Source organism: Pseudonaja textilis, chromosome 1 (assembly GCF_049901715.1).
Source record: "Pseudonaja textilis isolate UNSWEBS1 chromosome 1, rPseTex1.2, whole genome shotgun sequence".
Lineage (NCBI taxonomy): Eukaryota > Metazoa > Chordata > Lepidosauria > Squamata > Elapidae > Pseudonaja > Pseudonaja textilis.
This window is the reverse complement of record NC_141990.1, coordinates 272,237,001-272,258,006: the sequence shown is the minus strand read 5'-3', so window position 1 is coordinate 272,258,006 and position 21,006 is coordinate 272,237,001. Positions and strand designations below refer to the sequence as shown.

At 39.2% G+C, this 21,006-nt stretch overlaps 1 protein-coding gene across 1 annotated transcript; it reads right to left on the bottom strand.

Annotated features, from left to right (window-relative positions):
• Positions 1-7,047: 7,047 nt before the first annotated feature.
• On the bottom strand, positions 7,048-20,976 carry CCDC32 (coiled-coil domain containing 32). Its single transcript, XM_026710218.2, has 4 exons — positions 20,768-20,976; positions 17,307-17,565; positions 15,498-15,654; positions 7,048-8,708 (listed from the first exon to the last, which is right to left on the bottom strand). The coding sequence occupies exons 2-4, from the start codon at positions 17,551-17,553 to the stop codon at positions 8,558-8,560; spliced, it is 555 nt and encodes a 184-aa protein (XP_026566003.1). The 5' UTR covers positions 17,554-17,565; positions 20,768-20,976; the 3' UTR covers positions 7,048-8,557.
• Between the last annotated feature and the right edge of the window lie 30 nt (positions 20,977-21,006).

The window sequence follows — 21,006 nt, the reverse complement described above, 5'->3', positions numbered from 1 at the left end:
ATGTACAAGCCATCATTTTTTTTAAACCCTGACTTCTGACATATTAAAAATACAAATGACTACCTACTAACATCACTTTTCATTGCCAAATAAGCCCTCAGCCATTATAAAAAATTTAGCAGGCTTCTAGAAAAATGAAAAGAGAAAATACATCTCATTGCAAAACAATTAAAATCATTTTTATGTAAACCTAAAACCTGGATTTGGCAAACAGATGAAATAGATAAGTGGATTTTAGATATCTTTGTTGGCAAATCATAACTCATGTTGAAACATAAAAAATTAGATTGCACTGATTGCATCTACCAATATTTAGCATTCTCTATCTTTTTTACTTTGGAAGTTTTCTTGACAATCACTTTTACAAATTTTGATTGTATGCCCACCATCAATAACAGAATAACAGTTGGAAGGAACCTGAGAACATAATCAAGATAATTTAGAATGAAAATATGAGATATGTGCTATTTTTATTATCTTAAGTTGCTGTTATTTTATTGTAATGCATACTGTTGGTTTGACAATTTACATATGTTAAGATGTATGCCACACAGCACTTGGCTTTGATGGGCTTGTTTATAAGTTGTTTATAAACTATAAAAATAGTTAATATATAAATAAATTTTAGTGATGGTCTCATGGATATGGAAAACCAATCAAAACAGCATATGCTTAACACCTACTATATAAAAGTTTCTCAAAACAGATCATTAAAATATATATTTCCTAGATTGGTTTTTTCCAGGATTGTTTTCCTGCAGCTGGTTGTATATGTTACTTATTAGATCATTATGATATTTTAGAATATGCTGATGTTTTGCCTCAAAGTAATGAAAATTGGTTTGATGTGTGTAAAGTATCTACTTGTCTTTTGAAGGTTGGGTATATATTACTTTGCGAAGATATATTCCAAAAACAGGGTATAGATTTATTAAATGTATGTATGGATCAGATGGATTAAATTGATGGATCTTTAAAACCTGTTCCTCAGTTTTACTTTTACCTGATCTGTCCATCAGGTATAGACCTGGATGTATAGAAATCAATCTCTATAAGTATGTCAAGAGATACGTACTTCTGCCATCATTCAAAAGAAGTGAGCTTTCATCAACCCCCTTGTCTTGGATATCAGCACAATGTCATCCATCCATGTTGAAATGGAAATTCACTTCAATCTTTTATTTTATGTTCTTCCTACCTGTCTAAGCAGCCGGTCTTCTAACCTTTCATGAAAAACCATAGAACGAATACTTTAAGAAGTTAATCTCGTTGCCTTATCCTATGGACCTGCAACAGTGACTATCCAGTCTACAATTTATGAGAACTATAATTAGAAAATCTAGGGAACATAAGATTATCTAGTCTTGCGAAAATAAAACAAATCTATTCTCATTTATTTCCTTGTCTGTTAAGCAACCTCCACTCTTGATAGTGGCACTCGGAGCATCTTGCAGAATATATTAGAGTTGGAAGGGGTCTCTGAGCTTGCTTGCTAGTTTAGACCACTACTGGCCTAGTGAGCTGATCAAAGGAGGACAAAGGGTCTGTTAATGTCAAGATCCATAGAAGCAGGGATTTACCCCATTAGACAGGACCTGAGGTGCAGACTATGGACAGAGACCTCAGAGATAATCCAACACATGGCAGACAGGAACAGCATACAGTATATTGAACAATAAAATCAAGTAGCTGGCATTGTGAACAAGAATATCTGCAGAGTATATGGACTACTAGGCCTTCCCAAGTTCAAATGGAGATTCCATAGAAGGTCATCAGGAGTAAGGTCCTATGGGACTTCCAGATTCAAACATATAGGCAGGTTTTGGCCAATCAACCAGACATTGTGGTAGTAGACAAGAACCAAAAACCGGTGGTGATAGATGTAGCAATGCCAAGGGATCAGGAAGGAGTATGAACAACTGGAGAAGTACCAGGACCTGATTGTACTCCAAAGCTGGGAAAGCGGCTGCAACAGCTCCTGGAAAAAAAATCACCAGAAGAGTGCAATGCTAGGAACAATTAAGATATTGCACAGAAAGCTCAAATTCCCAGGTCTCTTGTAGAGGACTCAAGATTGTGTAAGACACATACCACCCATAGAGATGATAAGGGATCTCTCTCTCTCCCCCGCCCCCCCCCTCTCTCTCACACACACACACACACCAAGATAAGTTTGACCCTTCCACTAAATTTGCTAAATTTTATTACGCTCGAATTCATTGAGTGTGAAACAGTTTGAACCAAATTGAACAGAGGCAAGGCCTTTGAAAAATGCCTTCCTTTCAATGAAATGGAACTGGATTTATTTTTACTTAACTGCGGGAAGTAATACGAAGTTGAACCATAGGCACATGGAAATCCATGCTTATATTTCTTTCTGCCTATTTTTAAACACAAAAGTGAAATTAGTCAAGACTGAAATACATTTATGAATTAAATATTTAATTTGCACAGCTTTCCAATGCAGGTTATTTCTATGGTAATCCATATTCTTTAAAAGCAATCAGCATTTCCTATTGCTTCTTCCATTAAATTTTTATCAAGCAGCATCTTAGGAGGAAATTGGAAGCTTTCCTTTCAAGTCAATCTTTATCACATGTGTACTTAGGAGGATAAATAGTTGTTAATCTGAAGCGTACAACTGCATCAGCATGTTTATCTAAAGATAATTTGACCTGATGAACAAATAGCTCATAACTGATAATTGATGTTATTGGAAAGTTGTCTCATTTCATGAAATACCGAAATGGCACACAATGTTCTCAGGCCTTCTTTCCTTTTTATTGTATAATATAAAGAGCACTATTATTTCAATTTTCAACTATTTGCCATTTAGACAAAAGCAACTATTTATTAGAAGATATTTGTCAGTCGCTATAATCCATGCAAATTCTGGGAATTTTTTGCAAGGAGCAATTGAACATGAAAGAAAAAGCTATCATGAAATACAAAAATAAAAATCTATTTACTTTTAATGGCCACTCAGAATTAATCAGAATCAAATGCACCATGAAATAAAAGGCTATAATAGAATAACAGAGTGGGAAGGGACCTTGGAGGTCTTCTAGTCCAACCCCCTGCTTAGGCAGGAAACCCTGCACTACTTTCAGACAAACGGTTATCCAATCTCTTACGTGCCTTGTGCAATATGAGGAAAGGAGAGATCAAACCTGTTTCTCAGATGGGGTGGAGGCAATGGGGATGACCATGAGGGTGGGATACATTGTCATGCTCACTCCCCAGATCTCAGAAAATGTAATGGGAGGTTATAACAAGGGTAATAACACCATTAAAATAGAAATCATTCAAAAGGAAGCAGTGGGGTTTTTAAAGAAAATATTCTTGCTCAACCGAGAAGAGACTAAAGCAGAGTGAAGCCTTCCGTTCTTCTGCCTGAGGAACACTTCTGCCCACTTCTACAGATTTGTATTAGGGATTGATACATATGAGTTAAATAAATCAGAGTAATTTCCCTCGCCTCCCCTTTCAACAGAACAAAGGACTCTTCAAAGCAGAGGCATGGATATCAACGTGATTAATGTTTCTTAGAATCAATCAGAGGACATAAGGCTCATGTTAATTTTGCATAGCTCTCGGCCTCTTTTCTAAACCCTGTTGCAAGATATTAATTCAGAGCATTGGTGAGATTTTACTGTCTGTATCCTGGGAATGAAATGAGACTTTCCAAAAGCATGGGGAAAAGGCGTTGGAAAGATGTTCCCGCTTCTTTTTGTTCCGGCCTTACCCACTGCTTTTTTCACTCTCAATTACTTGATGCATGCACCCCCTTGCCAGAGATTATCCCAGTAGGAAAATAAGATCCTGGGAAACTTATAGTTAAATAATTTGTAAAAAGGACAAAATGGAATCACAAATGGTTCCAGAAAGAACATATCACCATCCAACGAGCTCAAGTCTTGCTTTGGCTCGAAGCCTGAGACTATAGCCAGGTCTTTTATTGGCTTTCTGGTCTCTGGCAGGATGTCATTCCAGAGCAGTGGTCGCTGGGGCCATTGGTGGTCCGTAAGAAAAATTGGGTGGTCTGCAGAGAAATGTCACCCCCAAAGCACCCCCCAAAGCACCCCCCAAAGCAATTAATCCAGGCTGCGTGAGAACACAAGGCTGTGCCGCCCACGTGGCCCATGGGAACACAAGGCTTGCATTGTGAACAACATGTGGTAGTGAGGGGAGGGGGGAAAGGGTGGAGGGGGAACTTGCCCCACGCACCCCATGCACCTGGCCTGGCCACCAGGCTGCTTCTTTCCACTTTTTTCTTCTGCTTGTGGCTGCACGCAAGGAAAGCAGCAAAAGTCTTTCTTTCTCTCCCCCAAACTCCACCAGAAATGAGTCTTTGGGACCCTGCAAGGCACCCTGCTCCAAGAGGCTGCGCCAGCAGGACAACTCTCACAAAGATTCATTTCTGGTGGAGTTTGGGGGAGAGAAAGAAAGACTTCTGCTGCTTCTGCTGCTTTCCTTGCATGAAGCCAAAAGTCTCTCTCTCTCCTGGGAACGGAGCTGGAGATGGTGTCCTGTGATCCCAAATAAAGAATGATCAATCAGTAAAAAAATGGGGTGGGGAATTTTCCTGCAAACATTTTTTGGGATTTTCCCAGGGTCTCTGGTCCGTGGGATTTAAAATTATGAGTTTAGTGGTCCCTGAGGCCCAAAAGGTTGGCAACCCCTGTTCCAGAGGGCCCGTGCCATAACAGAGAAGGCGTGTTTCCTAGGCCCTACAAGGTGACTCTACTTACATGGAACCCAGATACAGATACTCAGAATTGGAAGGGACCTTGTAGGTCATCTAGTCCACCCCCCTGCCCAAGCAGTCTCAAGTGATGGCGCTCAAGAACTACTCGTTGAGTACCGTTTGCCAGCCAGTTGTGAATCCATCTAGTGGTGGTGCTATCTATTCCACTTTTTTCTAGCTTACTAAGAGGTAGGTTGTGGTCTACTTTATCGAAAGCCTTGCTGAAATCTAAATATATTATGTCCCATACCCAGAGCATGACCAGCCTACCTGGTCACCCTGGATGGCCAGAAAGAACTGGAAGCAGGCAGTTCCTCAAATAGTCAGGCTACATGGCATGAAAACATTTCTGGCGATAACCAGCACCTTGAATTGCAGCCAGAAGTCAACTGGTAACCAGCTCAGCTTGCAGGATCATGTCACACCAGCATACTCAAGCACACCCATCACTGCTCACACCATCGCATTCTGCATCAACTGTAGCTTCTGAGCATCTTTATGGGTAGCGCCATTACAGTAATCCCTTTGATGGATTCCATGCTTCAGAATTATCTTTTGATGGCTATATAAGGAAATTAGTCAGATTCTTGGCATCTTTTCCTTACCAGTTAGCAGGCATTTCTGCAATCACTACGGGTAGTCCTTGGCTTAATGATTGTTTAAAGTTATGACAGACCCCCCCTCAAAAGGGACTTATAACCCTGATTTGCCCCCCCCCCCATTGGTTACATGACCACATTTTGGCCAACCGGCAACCAGCCGTATTTATGGCCGTTTGCAGTGTCCCATAGTCATGGAACCACAATTTATGTTTTTGTTGGAAACCAACATTTATTTCCGGTTTCCAGCAAAAAAACCAACCTATAGCAAACAATGGATTTGTTTAATGACTATATAGCACTCACTTAATGACTGCTGCAAAAAGATTGTAAAGCCAGGTGTGGCCACATGGTGATCTACTTAACAACTGTCATGACTTATGACCAAACACACAGGCTGAATTAGGGTTCTAAGTTAAGGGTATTTCTGGTTGGCAAATATCAGGACAGTTGAGCCTTTTTAACCAGACTTTCTAAAATTCTTGACTAAATATCAAGGATTCTGAAGGTACAGAACATCCATCAGCAATGATCCACCTGGGGATTTTGATGGATGTTTCTTTTCAATCTGTGTTAATTGCTGTTATTAGTACTAACCTTATATCTTAAATCATATCCCACTCCATCATTTGAATGAGTCCTAGTTGACTTGTCAATAAAGATAACAATTTCCCGGTGAATTTGGAAATCACTTAGTTAATTGCTCTGCAGAAATCATGCACGATTGCAATTAGCATCGTAAACATCATAAGCATTTAGAGAATTTGGGGCATAGCGGCCCTGTTCTTTTCCTTTTTTTGTTTTCCAATGTCTTTCACACAAGCCACCTACAGTAGTGCAGACGTCAGCTTTGGAAGCCATATTAGCACCAGATGCTTCCACATTGCCACATTCTTGAGCCGGGGGAAATGTGGGGGAGAGGGGTAATAATTCAGAGAGCTCTCCATTCTACCATAATGTTCTGATTATGGAAATGAGAAGCCCAAAGGGGCAGGGCCGCCTTTTTCCTTTTCCTGTTTCTGATTCATGTAAGCTGCTCATCATTGGCTGGTTCACACGAATTCAAGCACCAATGAGTTTCCCATAACCAACACAGTGACTGTCCTGGGGGTGCCATCTGCCTTTTTTACATTAACACCTGGACCTTTAGTGTCCTCCTGCTTCGGTGTCCATCTTGCAACTCTAAATTATTTGGCAATAAAAGAATGTCTGAAAACAGTGACAATATCACATTAAAATATTCAGGAGGATCTTCTTTTCTTTTCTAAGGATTAATCCCATGCACCTGTTTGCAGCATTCACTACACACAGGTGCATGGGACCAATTCTTAAACAGCCAGGGCAACCGCCCCTCAATTTTTGTTGAATATTTTTGGTTGACTATAAACTATATGGGCACAATGACATTAGCAAAGAGGGTAAGTTTTTCTTAAAGTTTGTGGATTGGGGTTTCTTTCTTTGATTAATAATCAATGTTTACATGCAACATTATAGCACTTTTCCACCAGCCAAAATGCGGCTATTTCTCTGTGTGCCACCTCTATTCTAAAACATTTACCAAATCACCCCAAATTTATCTACACAAGAATGTATATTTTCACTGGATGGAGAAAACATCACAATCAACTTTCAAATAGTGTTAATTATACAAGTAGACAATATTCAGATTACAGACAAAGCAAAATCAAACGATACAATCCGCTATTCATATTATATTACCAGATTCAGAAAATCTAGTTAGGCTACATTTGAAATCAATTCAGTAAAGAAATAATCTGTAAACTTCTCAAGTTTTCAACATTTTGTCTAATACATTTGATGAACTTTTATTTTCTGATATGTTTAGTAAAACAGGGTATCTCTACAATTTTGGAGATGAAATAACAATGACATTTAAAGAGACATCAGATCTTCCAGTTGAGAATTTCAGTGCCAAAAAAAAAAGAACCCCACAGTGGGAATATCACATCATTTCCCCAATATGTGCTAAACCAATGCAAATAATTGTTGCATTTAAAAAAATGAGTTGTTTTTCTCCTTTCTCAGACCCATTAAGGTGGTATGTAGCGTCTCAAATTTGACTACATAATTTTGCCAATAAAGTTATGGTAAATAATGAAATTCAGATAGTTCCTGTCTTCAATTATTTCCATATGCAGCTGTTAAAAATAATTTCCATGGAAATAGAAAAGAAAAAGCAAATTTAAAAAAAATATTCAAAACAGCCAATAATAAGACAGCAAATCATGATAAGAAGTATTGGACGCAAAAACTATAAAGGCTTGGCGATAAAAATGGGGGAGATAGAAAGACCAAAGCTATGCTATAGCATTGAATGGGAGAATTACTTCCTACCAATCTTCCCCCGCCCAAATAAAGTGAAATAGGGGCTTGTTGGGAGGGTTACTCTAAAAACTCACATTTCTGTTCTGCCCTCATATCAAACTTTGTCTTCCTCATTCAACTGACAGCTCTGGTTTTTTTTCTTCATTATGCATTTTCTTTTACTTTTTGCAGCAAAAGAAATAAGAGGAAGAAAAACATGAATAGATAATTATTAGCCCAACATCCCCCCCAAAAAATATTTGAAAAGATGATAACATCAAATCCTTTGATGAAATGAATAAAAAATAATAATAGCCGCAACAGAACAAAGCTACACAAAGTAGGACATTTTTTCCCCCACCCAGCATTTATTGTGTTTTTGCTAAGGAAGTGCTTATCCCACTGAAGGGTAGAATTGCATGGCTTGGCTCAGCTTTAGCTCAGCTCAGCTGAATGGTGGTAGACATTTTTTACTTCCCAGGGAAAAAGGGTACAGGTGTTCCGGATTTTTTCCCAAGTTGTGAAAAAGATACCCGTGGGTAAACCAGGGGAGTTGTGAATGAGGCAATTACATTCTGCAAGGAAAGTATTGCTAAGGTTTTTTTCCATAGATGATCATTTAAGTGCAAAATCTTCTGTGCATTTGAGGGAAGAGATTTAAATCTGTTTGCCAAATTAAGTTATTCTACCACGCTTCATCATCTTAACGAATTACGCACAATTAAGTTAAATCTGCAACATTATAAGACGTTTAAACCAGAATCTGTACATTATGAACTTTGGTGGAGAGAAAAATCCACAAGGTCTATCAAACTCTATCCTTCTTCTGGCATTTTGACCCAAAGTGCCAACAGCCAACTGTGCCGGAGACAAGGTCCAAGGTCATTCACTGTTCTACAGGCGTAGGTTCTTCTTCTTCTTCCTCTTCAGCCTCTTGCTTCTCAGGAGGTGCTCCAAGGGGGATGAGAAACTGTATCTCCTCACTGCTGACTGCCACCTTCTCTGGTTGTAGCCAACGTTTCAAGTATTCCAAAGTACTGAGAAGAAGCAGAACAAAAGGTTACAAGAGCACTTCAGCGTAAATAAATAAGACAGGTGTAGACAATATGGTGCCTGCAGGCACCAATAAAGGACTTTAGATTAGATTAGTCCATCAGGCTTCCTACACCAATTTTAAAAAATAAGCAAACATAACCACAATTAACTTGCTAGTTTGCATCAGCAGATCAGGCTCTGGCAAAGATCATAGAAAGATAGTTGCTTTCAGGGAAAAAGTTGGCTTGCGTCTGTCTATATCAACCATTTTTGTCAGTAGGCAAAGGTCCGAAGGCAATTATTTTCTGAATATAACCACTTCATATGAGCCTGTAGTGAGAAAGACTAATTACCCCTGAAACAAGCAATGATTAAACTATTCATTCATAATTGCAAGGGCAGAATCTGTTTTTGAAATGTACCTTCTCTGAAAATTCCAGTAGAATCCCCATTTGGTTATACTAAACCATGATAGATTGCAGGGATTAAGCCATTATGGTTTGGAAACTATGGTTAGTGACTTATCACAATGCCAGCTACAGTAATCATAGCTTGACAAATAATATGATTAAGCAGATTATCACTTGGTGAACTGGGTAAGTTCCTCAACACAAGTTAGTTCACAGGGTTAATAGGAGAAGGTAATAGGAAAAAGCAGCACATTAAATGCCTTGACTTTTTTTTTTAAAGATAGGCAGGCTATAAATATAACACTATAAATAAATAAAGTAGGAAAAACATGTAAAATATAGTTTTAGGAATTTTCCAATCGCTTAATATTGTAACAGGACAAGTCTGGGCCATATGACCAGGAGTAAGCAGGCTTAAGAATGGAACAATTAATAGCATTCCAAGCTATTAATTAAAGTACTGTACTGTACTCCATAGGGGATGCATTGGTGAATTTTCTTCTGAGTGTTCTTTTTCTACAACTCTTGGTTTGACTGAGATTGATCTTTGTTTTTTTTCTGGTTTTTACTTCCACAGGAAATCTGTGCCGTACTCATTCTTTTCCGTTTTTAGAGAGCTAGTCTGCTGATGGAAAAAAGAGAGTCCTGAACCTCTTTAGAAAATTTCTAGATTAGCTAAAGATCATTTATTTAGATATTGTGATGGTCTGGAAAGCTTAATAAAATAAATAGTGTCCTGCTGGATAAGAACCCCTGCACCATTTAGTACCTTCAGTGATCAACCAACTGCACAGTCTCCTAGGGTCCCAGGAGAACATCTCCTGCCTTCAGAAGCATCTCCCCTGCCCTTATCAAGCCATGGAAGCCCATGATTTCCATGAATTGGTCCAACTCTTTTGGGGGGAACCTGCCAAGATGGTAGACAGCACCATATTTTTTAGTGGAGTATTCCAAAGTCTAATTACACATAGATGTAAAGTTCCGATTCTTCCAGGATTCAATTTCATCAGGTGGCCTCTGGTTCTACTATTTTTGGAAAGGGAAAATGGCAAGTCCTTTCCCACTTTATCCACACCATGAATACCTCAACATTTGCAACTGTTCTAGACTAAAATGTCACAACTTTTCCTTAGAGGGCAGTTGTTCCAGCCTTTTTATCATCTAAAATGCTCTCCTCTGAACCTTCTCTAACTCTTCTAGATCTTTTTTCAGATGTAGTAACCAGAACTTCACACAACATTCCAAATGCAGTCACATTCTTGATTTATACATAGGCATTATGATATTAGCATCTCTATTTTCTTTTTTTAAAATTTAATAATTTTATTCTAGAAAAAACATTTATTTGACATACATTTAAAATAGACAAATCAATATATATAAACTGCTCAAAAAAATAAAGGGAACACAAAAATAAGACATCCCAGATCTGAATGAATGAAATATTCTTATTAAATACTTTGTTCATTGCATAGTTGAATGTGCTGACAACAAAATCACACAAAAATTATCAATGGAAATCAAATGTAGCAACCCATGGAGGTCTGGATTTGGAGTTACACTCAAAATTAAAGTGGAAAAAAACACTACAGGCTGATCCAACTTTGATGTAATGTCCTTAAAACAAGTCAAAATGAGGCTCAGTAGTGTGTGTGGCCTCCACGTGTCTATATGAACTCCCTACAATGCCTGGGCATGCTCCTGATGAGGTGGATGGTCTCCTGAGGGATCTCCTCCCACACCTGGACGAAAGCATCCCCCAACTCCTGGACAGTCTGTGGTGCAACGTGGCATTGGTGGATGGAGTGAGACATGATGTCCCAGATGTGCTCAATTGGATTCAGGTCTGGGGAACGGGTGGGCCAGTCCATAGCATCAATGCCTTCGTCTTGCAGGAACTGCTGACACACTCCAGCCACATGAAGCCTTGCATTAGGAGGAACCCAGGGCCAACCGCACCAGCATATGGTCTCACAAGGGGTCTGAGGATCTCATCTCATGCCATATCTAATGGCAGTCAGGCTACCTCTGGTGAGCACATGGAGGGCTGTGCGGCCCCCTAAAGAAATGCCACCACACACCATTACTGACCCACTGCCAAACCGGTCATGCCGGAGGATGTTGCAGGCAGCAGAACATTCTCCACAGCATCTCCAGACCCTGTCACGTCTGTCACATGTGCTCAGTGTGAACCTGGTTTCATCTGTGAAGAGCACAGGGCGCCAGTGGTGAATTTGCCAATCTTGGTGTTCTCTGGCAAATGCCAAACGTCCTGCACAGTGTTGGGCTGTAAGCACAACCCCCACCTGTGTACGTCGGGCCCTCATACCACCCTCATAGAGTCTGTTTCTGACCGTTTGAGCAGGCACATGCACATTTGTGGCCCGCTGGAGGTCATTTTGCAGGGCTTTGGCAGTGTTCCTCCTGTCCCTCCTTGCAGAAAGGCAGAGGTAGCGCTCCTGATGCTGGGTTGTTGCCCTCCTACGGCCTCCTCCACATCTCCTGATGTACTGGCCTGTCTCCTGTCTCCATGCTCTGGACACTACGCTGTCAGACAGAGCAAACCTTCTTGCCACAGCTCGCATTGATGTGCCATCCTGGATAAGCTGCACTACCTGAGCCACTTGTGTGGGTTGTAGATTCCCTCTCATGCTACCACTAGAGTGACAGCACTGCCGGCATTCAAAAGTGACCAAACCATCAGCCAGAAAGCATAGGAACTGAGAAGTGGTCTGTGGTCACCACCTGCAGAACCACTCCTTTATTGGGGGATATCTTGCTAACTGCCTATGCTTTCCACCTGTTGTCTATTCCATTTGCACAACAGCATGTGAAATTGACCAGTGTTGCTACCTAAGTGGACAGTTTGATTTCAAAGAAGTGTGGTTGACTTGGAGTTACATTGTGTTGTTTAAGTGTTCCCTTTATTTTTTTGAGCAATGTATATATACAGAGAAATGTATATATACATTTTAGAGCATATATTGAGCAATGGTTAAAAAATTGTTTCCTTATCTTTACCATTGACGTGATCTGCCTTGTTACAATAACTCCTTCATTCTTTTAATGTTTTAATTTCTCTGTATAGTTTATGATTAAATGCACATCTTCTGTCATTTCCATAACTTATCCAAATATCAAATATTACCTTTTCTTTAACCACTCATACCAAATGTTCCATATTTCATAATAGTCACTATCTTGTTTATTTTTTAACAATTTGGTTAGGCTATCCAACTCAGTGCATTCATGTATTTTTTAAATTACCATATCCTCTGAAGGAATGGAGGACAGTTTCCAGTTTTGTGCATAGGTTATTGTGGCCGCAGTTATGATGTGCAAAATTAAATATTGATATTTTTTTCTCCATGTTTAAATCTATTATACTTAGCAGAAAGGTTTCAGGTTCAAGTTTAAATTTTGTTTTGTTATATTTAAAATCCAATTTCTAATATTTCTCCAAAACTTCTGAGCACATGGGCGAGTCCACCACCACATGTGAAAATATGTTCCTTGTGCATAGTTACATTTCCAACAGTTGGGTGGTAGGTTGGGGAACATCTTAGCCAGCCTCGCAGGAGGTAGGTGCCAGCAATGAACCATTTTATGTAAGTTTTCTTTATACGAGACTGGCATGGTTAATTTGTAATTTGTTTGCCACATGTGTTCCCACTTATCTAATTCAATACTATGACCCACGTTTTTAGCCCAAATTATCAAAGATTCTGTGACTATTTCTTCTTTTAATTTGTAGTCCAAAAGATATTTATATGTTTTACTAATTGTTTAGCATCTCTATTTTCAATAACATTGCTTATTATCACTAACATACTGTTGGCCTTCTGTTTTTACAGCTGCACACTATGTGTTGACACTTATATTGAATAAGAACCAAAGAATCTGTAGCTGAATCTTTAAGCTACAAATACAAACACAATTTGTTTGAGAATCAGTTTCAAGAAAGATCAATTGAATAAAGATTAAATTGATACCGCACTGTCTGTCTGTTGCCACTGGCATCTGACTTGATAAAATCAATAGCTTTATCAAGCTATTGTCAATAGCTGACAAGAATGCAGCAAAAATTTAAATGTAGCTAACATTATTTAAAGCGCTTTTCTTAAGCTGAAGAGACTCTCAAAATAGATTCCAAAAACATCAGACTAAACTGCTTTCAGATGAATCTTACAACCCAAAGACAGAAGATGTAAGCAAAGGGATTAGGAAGAATATGATGGGCTCAGCTGCCCAGAGGGATAAAAGATAAGCATTCTAATCTAACTACAATTAGCATCTATTCACAACTAGTACTGGCTTGGCTTTTTTCTTAGCCATCTTTTTTCTTTCTTCACGTGTCATGTTTCTCTTTTCTGTACTTGAGAACAAGCTTGTCTTTCTCTTTCCCTCTTCCTTTAGAGAAGGATGGCTCCCTTGAAGATTCTCCTTAGTGACTGTAAAATCTAAGTTCTTTTAAGATTTACGTTATTAGGACAGGAGTCTGGTCTGGCAAACATTTATTTTCCCAGGTGATGGTGATGCATACATTTTCCCCATGCAAGTCTTTAAATGTAATTTTCAAAGGAAAATGAAAAAAGAAGCCACCGCTTGGATACAATTTCCAGTAGGATATGTGTTTTTCAAACACTGTGGTTCTTAGACTTTTGATTAAAGCAAGACAAACACTAGAAATAAGACAAGCTCTGAGACCTGACAAACACTAACAAGACTTTGCTTAAAATTAATGCTTTTATGCTGCTGCAAAGTCTCATGGGAGCAGAGTCCCAACATTTGCTCTGTACGAATCCATAGCAGATTGTACACACACACACACACACACAAACACACAGAGGGGTGGGATTCTACCAGTTCGCACCTATTCGCTAGAACCAGTTGTTAACATTCTAAGCGGTTTGGAGTACCAGTTGTTAGAAGAAATTATTGGCCTAACCCTGTAAGGAAGGCAGGAAGGAAACATTCTGGTGTTGCTTACAGAAACTGCCTCTCCGTTAACTCTTATTACATTCTTGGCAGGACTGGATTTCCTGCCTCAGGAACTTCTCTGGAGTTATTTTTCCCTCCTTTGCTGGTACTTTGCTTGTGTGGAGTGACCATTCAAAGTTACAATGGCACTGAAAAAAGTGACATGACCATTTTTCACACTTACGACTGTTGCAGCATCCCCACAGTCATGAGAGGCCAAGTGAGGAGATACATGCCTCGATGTGAGTGATATTGAGTTGGCCACACCCAGCCAATAACATGACCATCAAGCCATGTCCACCCAGTCACATGACCACCAAATCACCTAAGCCTGCCCACAGAACCGGTTGTTAAAAATTTTGAATCCCACCCCTGCACACACACACACACACACATACACACCGGATAATGACAACTTAGTTTCCTATTTAAATAACATTTCTGCCACAAATGTTCAAAGAAGCACCCAAAATGTTAAGAGCCAGGTCAAGATGCTTCTCCGATAGGACTCCAATTTAACAAGTCTGTAGAAAAGTGGAGAAGATGATTCACTTTTGAAACCAGATTTCCTAGGTAACAAGGCCACAATAACTGCTTAGCAAAATCAAAGAGAAATTATAGAACTGGGTTTTTGCAAACTAGGAGGTAACAGCTTGCTCATTATTTCAATTTTCCTGAACAAAAGCTTCGAGATGTAAAATGCAACTTGAAAATGTGCAGGTTTTACTCAATATGCAGGGGCATTTTTCCAAACCCATACAGGAAAAAGAAAACGGTGCAATTTAAAAAAAAACAAAACAGCTTTTTGTTATCACACGCTAGCGCAGTCTCACTGGCTTTGAAAATACTGGCCAAAACTGAAAAGAAGAAATATCAACCTAGTTGGACTGAGAGAAAGAGCGGTAGGGAAAAGCAGTCAGAATGAGTCAGAAACATTAAAAAGCCAGCAATGTATTCAGGAAAGCTTGGAACGGGGGTGGGGAATTGAAGGGGATAGGAGAAATAGATATATATGTTTTTGCTTAATATGTAAACAGAAATATATCACTATATACATAAGTGGATATACATGTTTTTAGTTTTAAAAAGAAGAGCTTTAGGAGAAGTGCAGAATAGCATGTACTGTATGTGCTAAGAAACTGAAATCATGTGGAGTTGGAAAGACATTTTTGGTTGGGATAAGTAAAAAAGACAAACATATTTGTGGAATTCAATTGGAGCTCCTTCTAAGCATTTTTCGAGCTGACCTTTGACACTAAAAACATTCATAGGTGCACCAGAAGACCCTAGAGTATAAATAAATGTCCCAGAATATCCTTTCTCTCATAACACTTGCAATTTTTACAAGACAAATATTTAAAAGTGGTGTTAAGTATAAAATATTTATTACACAAGCATTACCTCTCATCAGAATCTGTTCCCTCCATATAAAAGTCAGATTCAGACTTCTCCTGCAGAAACCTGTCCCAACTTTCTTTCTTAGCTTGAGAAAGTGTATGCAGGATATCTTTGGATGTCACTTCCTGAGACAAACCCTTTATTCTCATTAATCTTCTCTCTGAGGAAAGAAACAAACTAATGAAGGAAAAATGCACCCCGTAGAAAAATAAAAATCAGTGGGCAGGTTAAAGTGAACAATGTTCAGGTCAACTCTTAAAGTTTTGTATAAATTGTAACTATGTTAACAGTGTAACAAACCCTGACAGACCCTTCTAATGTCAAAGCTTCATGTCAGAGCTTTATTTTGTTGGAGACTGGATAAAAACAAATATCAGCATGGACCAAACCATTGTTTTAATTTTTTTCTTTTACTGTTCCAAATCCAAATCAGAATATACTTTGAGAAACTTGTGCACCAAAGTGGCATTTACCCGGTTTCCCCGAAAATACGACCTACCCCAAAAGTAAGTTCTAGCTTGATTTTTACACATGCGCCCAATATAAGCCCTAATCCCAAAATAAGCCCTAATTAAGATCCTACCCACTCCAGAGTGCACAGATAAAAATTAAACTAGGGTGGGGATGGGGTGTGTTACCCTACTACTTCCCTTTGGACAGTTGTAGCCAGGCCTCACATACCCCGACACCTACCTTGCCGGCCCATTTCTTCTGCAGTCAGCAAGGCTGGTAAGGCTTTCCTGAAGGCCTCTGTAGCTGATAACAACGCTCCATATTGATCTGGAGCTCTGTTATTGGCTGCAGAGGCCTTCAGGAAAGCCTTGCTGGCCGCAGAAGTAGTAATTCCTGAAGGCCTCTGACAGAAAAAATGAGGGGCCGGGGGCAACGCACACAAGTGAGGTTAGTCGGTGAATGACGTCCCCCCAAAATAAGACCTGGTGCCTTTTTTGGTGGCAAAAAAAATAAATAAGACAGGGTCTTATTTTCAGGGAAACACAGTATATTTAAAGAAGAAAGGGTTTTACTATCCTTTAAAGATCATGGCTCACAGTTATTCCTACAAATATTTCACATGAGATTACATGCAGAGCAGGCAAGAAAAATGTGAAATAGAAATCTTTATACTTAGGAATTTCATCCACATTAAGAACACCCATTCTTCTTTTTCCCAATTGGCTGATAGATTAGATTTTTTTTCAACACGTTATTGAAAAAGATAACTTCAGTTATATTTTTCAGAAAGTTTCATTAAAAAAAACCAAATTAGTTAAAATAGGCAGTGATTTTTCTTTCACAGCTCTGTAAAATCTCAGGTAGGAAAATATGATATACCTTAGTGTCACAAATCTTAAAAATAAAATAGGAATCTTTCTGATGTCACAGAATATCAGACAATCTCCAGAAAACTGTGAAAGTACAAGAATCATTTATGCAACTGATAAACCTGACAGATGTATTGTTTAAAAAATGCATCTGTATCAGGCTTAAAGAATTTGAACATAAAAGCAGTATTTTTTATAGCTTGCCAACTTTAAAAGATGTGTGCCTTTCAACTCCCAAAACTCCTCACCCAGAATCCTAGTTGGGCAATTCTAGACCACAACTGTTTAAGTTGCCAAGTTTGAAAAACACTGCTTTAAAATTATACACAAATGGGTGTCAAATGGGTAGATTCACAATTCTCTATGATCCTCCCAACAATATCATTATCTGTAGCTGGGATTATAAGATTCAAAGTCTCACATATCCAGGTTGAAGAAAGTATCAACTCCTGTGAATAACCCCTAGATTAGAAAATACTTCAATACTGACCTAAAGATGCCAAGTAGAGCTCTGAATCTTTTAACGGTACCCAGGGCTTCTCATTCATTTGCAGAGTGGGGCCGGTTACTTCCCTCTGATTCTCCATCACGTGAACATAAGAATCTGCAAAGGAATCTGCAAATGCATTATTGGACTCTTCATTCTGACCTGGATGTGGCAGAGATGAACAGATTTCAGTCCAGAGGTCCTGGCTGGAAGCCATAACCAGAGAATCGACACTTTCAGTCATGATCATAATGCGGCAATTCTGGGGAGAAAAAAAAGAAAGAAAATGATGTGTGAGTTGTTACTAGGTATATAACATCATCTTGACAGATATCCTTAAAAAAAAAAAAACTTTCAAACCACAAGAAGAGTATCTTTTAAAAAGCAGGTGTTTAAATTTTTTCAGAACTACCCATTTAAAATTCTTGGTGTCAAATTATCTGCCGTAGTACATTACAAAACTCTTTCTTTTTTTTTTCCAAGTATTTATAATAAAAATGCTCAGGGAATTTTCTACAGAAAAAGATTCAACTGTAAACATTTGGGAAGAAAATATTATAAACTAAAACTAAATTCTTAAAACATTTATGACTCCACAGAAAATTAGTCATTTTAGATCTGGATTACCTGCATAATAAGCTTTATTTATTTGTGTTCTGCCTTTATTATTTTTACAAATAACTCAAGGTGGCGAACATATCCAATGCATCTTCCTCCTATTTTCCCCACAACGACAACCCTGTGAGGTGGATTGAGCTGAAAGAGTGACTGGCCCAAAGTCACCCAGCTGTCTTTCATGGCTACAGCAGGATTAGAACTCACAGTCTCCTGCTTTCTAGCCTGATGCCTTAATTATCAGACCAAACTGTATTATTTGTTGTTTTAAATTTATACTAGAAAAGATGTAACCTAGAATTCTATCATATATCTCTGGTTGGTAAAGCAAGTTGTCCCAAAGACCAGATTGAGTCTGTCTAAAACATTAAAGGGCATGAAAAAGTGTGTGTGTGATGGTGGTGGTGGAATACTAGGTACAAATACATATGGTGAGGCACAGAATTTTAAAAATTAACATTCTGGTGAAACCAGAACTTTTCCTACTAGGACTTATGGACAGTTAACTAGAAAACATTCATGGTTGACTGGCCATCCACCAGTTTCAGGTGACATATCACTGATTATACCTAGCTTTATATCTCCATTCTAGGCTGAACAGCAGACCAAAACAAAGAAGACTGGAAGTTGCATCCTTAGATATTTTTCTTTTCCTTGCTTTTTTTATTCTTAACTTTTTCTTTTATTCTATTATAATTTCTTTTCTATTTCTTCTTCTATGTTTCTGTGGTTTTTAAAATCTCTGCAAAGCCTTATTTTTAGAACAATTATTCATTAAAAAAATGAATGGGCCAGGTGACAGAAGGGAGCTGAGCTTCAGGAACGGGACTCCCAAAATTGGACTGAAGTCTGATTCGGAACCTTTATCTTGCTGGGATTCATCCAGGCCTGGTTCTGTCCCATCCAGCTCCTCAATTTTCAGGCATTGGTCAAGATTCCCACATCTCCTGTTCAACCTTGGTTGGAGGTATAAAGCTGGGCATCATCAACGCTGTATCACCCAAAACATACCACTTCCTCCCTCATAGAGAAATGTATGAATGATTGCCTGAACCCAGTTTTTGATCTCCTCACGAGAGCTTGCACAGTACAGGAAACTCAAAGATCAAGCACACACATCACAGAATGTCATTCAGAGTTCACTCCCAGATCTCCTTGAAAGTGTCACCCCTATCATCTCATTGGATTCAATTGATCCATAACTGAACATACAATGCATTTCTATGAATATGAGAAATAAGTTATCAGTTCAGTGAGTTTAAATCCAAGGAAACAGATTACAGATCTGAAATCATTCTTCTTCTTCATCATCATCTTAGCCACTGTATCCATTGCAGAATGAAGGCCTCTTCCGCATGTTTCCAACTAATACTGTCCTGAGCTTTCTTTTGCCAATTGGGCTCACAATACTTGCTGATGTCATCGCTCCACATCTCTTTGTGGACACATTTTATCAAGATCCATTCTATGACTACCTTAGTCCAGCTGCCATTAATTCTTCTTGCTAAGTGACCAGCCCATTTCCATTTCAATTACTCTTTTGATGATATTATATTTTTTTGTTTGTTCTCTAATCCATGGGCAGGATGGATGCTGACCATGTATCTTTCCATGGCTCTTCGTACCACTTGTAGCTTTTGTTTCAATTGTGAGGTTGGTGTCCATATGTTAGAATAGGTAGCAGAATTACTACCATTACTACCACTATGGTAAATTATTACGATTATTATTATTATTATTATTATTATTATTGTTGTTATTATTTTTATTATTATTATTATTATACAATAACTACTACTACTACTTTGCAAAACTGCAAAGAATGCTGGCATTGCCCTCACAGTGCAATTTAGATTCAATCTGAACTTTAAATTGATATGCCTCTACATTTATTCTAATATATCATTTCTAGGCATAGCACCAGAGCAGTGTTTATTAACCGCAACAACTTCTGTGGACCTCAATTGCAGGACTGTCCAGTTAGCATATGAAACCACCATTCCCCAGTCCACACATCTTAAAGTTGCTATGGTTGAGAAACTCTGCAGCAGAGACTTCCAAGGCAAATCTCTGCTGTGATGTAGGTATCACAGACTGTGACAAAATCAAATGCCAGCTTCTTATAGAACATATAATTATGAACTGCGGCAAGCTGTTAAATGCTTTCAAATGAAAATTTAAGAAAGTTTGGAGTACTAAGTGATAATGCTGCTATAAAATTGGAAGGGACCCTTTTTAAGCCACCGATTTCAGCTTCTGTTCCATGAAGAAATCCAATTTGGAGATCCCCTGCAGATTTACCCACCTGAACATCCCCAAGAAAGAGGAGTCCACAGCCTCCTTCAGGAATTTGGTCCTGCTGTGCAATTCACTCCTAACAGTGTTGAGGGGTTCCCCCCCCCCCACCTATTTTCCAAGCTACTGTCCTCCAGATGCGTTGAAGCCATTCAAAAACCCCAAACACACTGACCGGGAATGCCCAAGTACTGCGATCCAGAACAGCTGGAGAGACTGTATTGCTATCCTGGAGAAAATATTGCTGGGGGGGGGAAAGGCTTTCGGTTTAAAAAAAAATGGCTTTGCAAACTAGAGCCCTTGAATGACTTGGGCAATTAAAAACAAAACAAAACACCATGATACAGACACACCGCGTGGCCCACCTCCCAAGAGAGATGCGTTGCCAAAACAACACTGATGCGCCAACCTCGAGAGACAGAAACGAAGGGCCTTCGACAAGGATCTTCCCAGGGGATCGCTGGGGAGGATCCCTCCCGTTCTGCACCATTTTCCCCATCCCACCAGCCCCGCCACCCCCACCGACTTGATCGGCGGCTCCGACTCTTCCTTACCTGGATGCGTAAACCTGCCCGCGAGTCAAAACCCGCCAAGAGGAGAAACTGAGCGAGCAGATCCCTCTCGCCTCCACACTGGCCAATCGGCGAAGAGAACGGAGACCCAGCTAAAGAAAAACCATCGATCCTGCAACGATTAAAGATGGATCGCGGTCGATTGGGATTCCTATGTAACTTCCGGTTCCGTATAGCTCGTTGTGGCGTCGCCCATGTGCGGGGCAGGAGTGCTTAGAAAG